The sequence below is a fragment of the Trematomus bernacchii genome, unplaced genomic scaffold (assembly GCF_902827165.1).
Source record: "Trematomus bernacchii unplaced genomic scaffold, fTreBer1.1, whole genome shotgun sequence".
Lineage (NCBI taxonomy): Eukaryota > Metazoa > Chordata > Actinopteri > Perciformes > Nototheniidae > Trematomus > Trematomus bernacchii.
The window spans coordinates 843,948-849,596 of record NW_022987876.1 but is presented as its reverse complement, the minus strand read 5'-3'; the positions used below and the strand labels follow the sequence as shown (position 1 = coordinate 849,596).

The window sequence follows — 5,649 nt, the reverse complement described above, 5'->3', positions numbered from 1 at the left end:
GGCTCCCTGACTATACCCGCAACGGCCTTAGCCGCTTCTCTGCCTCTACCTTGCCACCGGGCCGTCCGCCCGAGACTCCTTCCTGGTCCTCTGCCTTGCCCCGGGCCGTCTGCCCGAGACCACCTCCTGTTCCTCTTCTTTGCCCCCGGGCCGTCCGCCCGAGACCACCTCCTGTTCCTCTGCCTTGCCCCCGGGTCATCCGCCCCCGAGACCCCTTCCTAGTCCTCTGCCGTGCCTCCAGGCCTCCGGGCCTCCGGACCCCCTCCACCCACCCTTTTGGAAGTGTTGGACTTTGGTTGAACGTCTTGAATCCGTCCCTTGAGGGGGGGGTTCTGTCACAATCTTAGTTTTGTCTGTCTTGTCATGGGTTTTATTTTGCAATTCTGTTCTCCCGGTGTCTTGTCTTCCTTCCTGTGTTTTCCCTCCTGTGTCTGATTGTCTGATTGTGTTCACCTGTTGCCCATGTGTTTCTGCCTCCCCTGCCCAGCTGTGTCTTGTCCTGTGATTACCCCTCTTTGTATTTAGTCGTCCCCTGTGCTCCTTGTCGGTTCATTGTCTTTCCTGTCTCCCTCCATGTTGGTCACGGTCAGTTTTTGTTTTGATGCTGCCTTGTGCTACAGTACCTGTTTAAATAAAGCTCGCCTTTTGTTCCTTGACCTTTTTGCCTTTTTTTTGTATTCTGCATTTGGGTCCTACTTTTTTCCACGAATCCTGACATGATGGTAATCAGACACATAATAATATACACATAATAGACACTAAACCTGTGTATGTTTTTCTGATTTTCTGATGTAAAGTATATATCAGATAAAATGGTATTAACCCAGTTTTTTCATTTATGTCATAGTTACAGTGACACGATACCCTGATAAGACTTTATATGATATGATGTGATATGAGGCATTAATTCATTTGTATCTAAAATACATCAGATTGATGCATTTAACTTTGAAATGCAAAGTAAAAGTTGATTATTTCTGTTTATTTATTTAATATCAGTTGGCAGGATTGAAGCACAACATTGAAGTGAAGCAGTTGCGTTAGGCCTGAGATTCCGGAACAGCCCTTTATATCATAATAAGACCCTGAACCAGATTTTGGTAGAGATTACTCTTTTACAACATTAAACAAACTTGTGTTTATATTCCAAAAAAGCAACCTTTTAAAAAGATTTAAAAAAAGTAACACTATATAATTTAATTGATGCTAATTTAACTGCTAAGCACAGCGTCGGCTCTGGAACCGTACTCCTTGATCGGGGTTGGACTCTATTCTTCTCCGGAGTTTCCCAAGGTGTCAGGCACCGGGTGGGTATTCCTCACAACCTGACCAATTTGCTGCCCTAGGAAATATTTTAGCTGGCCTTTAACTTAGCGGTGGTGACGTGAAGTCATGTGACCATGCTGCAGTTCCTTTATAGCCCAACTTTAGCCACCTTTAGCTTAGCGGTGGTGACGTGAAGTCATGTGACCGTGCTGATGATGAGTTGTGGTGTGTTTGTCTCACCTGGAGCTCCGCAACGCCTTTTTATAATCTGAAACGCTGTCGCTGCACGCTCAACGGCTTTCATTAAAGATCACAGTGTTTCTGTGCTACATAGAAACACCTCTGGAAAATATAAAATAAACTTTTTAGTTTTGCTGTTTTGGATTCATAAATACGAGTAACATGACTTCCTATTAAACTGTGCAGCCTTTTCACTTTAAAACTATGATATTTACAGGCCAAACCATTAATTTATAATAAAATAAATGTGAATGGCAGGCCTAGTTCAGACTTTAGGGGGCATCACATTTTGTATAGTTTAATAATTTCTTTCTTGGCCCATGCTACACTCTTTTGCTGAGTTTCATTAAAAGTGTTTCTGTAATCCTACAGACAGACAAACCAAACTGAAAACACTGTCAGAGTAATAAGAGTCATGAAACGATCCGTAAAAACCAAGTTCATAAGATTTTATTTAAATATTATTCTGGATATAATCACTATTTACAGCCTTAATGCATTCATACATTGAAATATAAGATGTATTTTGGAACAATGCAGTTCATTGAAGCCTCAATTATAATAACATGAATTATACTATGGGTCAGGGGTATTTCTGAAGATACACTGCTATCCAGTCACTTCAACATAATCAACACCGTGTCATTTAGCATCCATTGAAGCGACTTTACTCTTATGAAACAGAACCATAACCCTCTGCCGGACCTCTTTGATCTGCAGGCCGTAGATCAGAGCGTTCAGGGCGGGCAGCACCACGTGTAGCATGACCGCCGCCACCTTTCTGTGGGCCGCCAGCTGAGGGAAGCGGTGCAGAATGATGATGATGAAGCCGGACACCAGCAGGATGGCGTAGACGGCCAGGTGTGTGGCGCAGGTCTGCAGTGCTTTTCTGTTCAGAGTCTTGTTCTTACTGCGCAGACAAACCATGGCGATCCTCAGGTAGGTGACCGTGACGCTGCCGATGGACGAACCCAGCAGGACCACGGTGTATCCGAGGCCGTAGATGTTGTTGATGAGCACGCTCTCACAGGACAGCTTGAATAAGGAGGCGTTATTGCAGGAGAAGTGGACAATAATCCACCTGCAGCGAGACAGACGCACACTGAGGCCGATGAGGATCCCCACCATGGGGAGGGGGATCACCCACGCCCACACGGACAGAACCAGCACCATCCTGTGGGTCATGATGGTGGCGTAGCGCAGTGGGTTGCAGATGGCCACGTAGCGATCGAACGCCATGATCATGAGCACGGTGTGAGAGGCGCTGGCGTGGAGGTGGACGCAGAAGGCCTGGACAACGCAGTCCATGTACCGGATGACCCGCTGCGAGTCCGGCGTCAGGAGGCCCCGGAGAACATGAGGGATGATGACGGTGGCCCCGAACACATCGTTGATGCTCATGTTGCACAGCAGGAGGTACATGGGCTGGTGGAGGCCGCTGCTCCTGAAGATCAGCACCACCAGGCCAATGTTGGACACCATGATGAAGATGTATACGATTAGGAGGAGGATGAAGGAAGGAATATAAGACTGGGAGGGGATATTGAACCCTTCTAGGATCAGGATGTCTTTACCAAAAGTGCTGTTTTCCATAGCTTTATATCATGTAGCAATACAGACTTTTATATGTTCAAAGTTATATAGAGTTACAGTTGCAGAAAATCAAAGACATGTACCTGAAGATCTTTAAAAAAAGTCTTAATAAAGTTACCACACTGAATCTAAATGTGTTCACATCACAATAACAATGACTCGCTGTAAATAAGACGCATACATTTGGTTATTTTTGTTATATCAGTTCATTAAATGGTTGATTCACCTAAATTGAAATAGTTCAATTTAAAATGGTATTTCAATATTGGATGAAGTTACACAATGAAGAGTTGTTCCTGAAGGTCGTTAGTTATTGACAATAACATATGCTATTTGCAACAAACAACAACTTTACATTCTCATATGTCTACAAAGTCAACATCTACACTGCTCCTAGTACTAGACTCCTACTACTAGGATGGGTTAAATGCGGAGGCCAAATGTCACTGTGTGTGCTGTGTGCTCTGCATGTGTGACCTTTAAAGAGGGTTTCATCCCTCCGATTCTATCTATCTATCTATCTAGTTCATAAAATGGTTGATTCACCTTTTTAAAAAAAAGGTTCAAATGGTATTTAAAGATTTGATGAAGTTACACAATGAAGAGTTGTACCTGAAAGTCGTTTCTACAAAAGACACATGTTTGTAGAGTTATTGACAGTAACATAGACACTGATTCTGCAAAGACAAAGTGTTAATTTTAAGCTCAACATAGAACAGGTTTCAGATCAGATCAGGAAAAAACTCCAATAACAACCTTGAAATGGGGAGAAAATGTGAAAGGAAATATCAACAGAGGAGGGATCCCTCTTCCAGGACAGACGGATACATCCCTGTTGAACAGTTTTCAATGTCCTTTTTCAATGCTATGAGAAACAAAAAAACACTTTACATTCTCATATAATGCATTAAAGTGATGGTAGAAACAAACACACCAACAAGACATGAGAATTGAAACTGTAGCTGGTTAAAATTGGGATAAACCAACATTCAAAGGAAGCTTGAACACTGAGAAATCCTATAAGCTGCTACAGTGAATAAAGGATATGTGAATGTACATTCATTAAATAAGCACAATGTCTAACAGCAGCTGCTTAGACACAGTCCTGCCTCCACCTTCGACTAGAAGTGAAGACTTTTATTTGGTGCATCGCTCGTTGATAGGTCAATGGTAACTTGGCAACAATGAAGCTTCATTATGTGTATCTAATGAAGGTTCATTCAAGATATTGGCAGGAAGGGTGGCTAAGTGACTAAATATCTTGGGGTTTGCTCGTGTGTTGACCAAGCAGCAACCTCCGGTTCTAATAAATAAAGCCAACACGGCCTTGTGATCTTTAAATGGTCACTTTAGGGCTCTGAAAGTGAGATAATCCCCATAGACCCCCATGTTAAAAGGCCCAACCCTAACCCTATACAGCAGAAACAAACATGTTTGCAGCCTGGTGGAAGGAAAAAAAATGTTCTGGCCTATTTATAACAGCTATACCGAAATTTACATTTGTATATAACTTGCCTGTTGAATATAAATGTAATGATGCAGGAATGAGTCCTAAAACCCGTAAATTAGTGGTGAATTTCAAGATGGCGGTTGCTAACAAGTGTCTAAATGAGACAACTAAACGTCATCACGCCCAACTTTTACACACATACTATCTCCAGCTGCAGAGGGGTGTAAGCATTACCTTGTTGCACCATGACACCCCCTCCACCTAAAGCTGGCTACACACCAACCCGATTTTGGGAGTCAGAGGCCGTCAGAGGCAGTCGGGCATTCGCGGCGCCCTACCCAGGTTGGTGTGTCCCGCACCGTCGTCTCTTTACGGCACCTTTTCCCGATGCCTCCCACGGCCGATTCAACATGCGGGAGGTCAGAGAAAGTCGGCCCAAGCAATCACTCTGATTAGCTGTTCACACTACCGCTGCCTGCTGGTAAGGACAGTTATTGCCACTCGTCGACTGAAGTATTTGCGGTGTGTTCGTAGGCGGGCCGCATAGCGGGCGGCGTAGCCGACGCAGGCGACGTAGCTGACGTAAAAGTTGGGACGCGTTCGGTACGCGTTCTTTGGTCTCAGGTGGGTGTGTAGCGGCCTTAAGACCCAACTTGTAAAAGCTGCAGCACTTTTATTCAGTGCATCGGAGGCTTTTACCTGGAAGTCAGCTGTCACTTAGTAACAGGTGACTCGCAGCATCACCCATTCACATTATATATGCTTCCGTTAGGCAATATTATAAGGATCACTCTGTACATTTTCATTGTTATGCGGATGATACTCAACTATATTTATCCATCAAGCCTGATGAAACCAATCATCTAAATAAAATGCAAGACTGCCTCAAGGACTTAAAAACTTGGATGACCTTACATTTTTTTATGTTAAACACGGAGGTTATTGTACTCGGCCCAAAGAATCTACGAAACAAACTATCTAAAGATATATTAACTATGGATGGCATTAATTTGGCCTCCAGTGAGACTGTAAGGAATCTTGGTGTTATATTTGATCAGGATTTATCCTTTAACGCCCACATAAAATCAATCTCAAGGACC

The 5,649-nt window shown here is 43.6% G+C and overlaps 1 protein-coding gene across 1 annotated transcript; it reads right to left on the bottom strand.

The window, feature by feature from the left end:
- Nucleotides 1-2,148: 2,148 nt before the first annotated feature.
- LOC117469524 (olfactory receptor 5B17-like) lies at nt 2,149-3,099 on the bottom strand. Its single transcript, XM_034113952.1, has one exon. The coding sequence runs from the start codon at nt 3,097-3,099 to the stop codon at nt 2,149-2,151; it is 951 nt and encodes a 316-aa protein (XP_033969843.1).
- Nucleotides 3,100-5,649: the final 2,550 nt, after the last annotated feature.

Excerpts from the sequence above, each read along its gene's own strand:
- LOC117469524 (XM_034113952.1), bottom strand. The coding sequence starts at position 3,099 with ATGGAAAACAGCACTTTTGGTAAAGACATCCTGATCCTAGAAGGGTTC.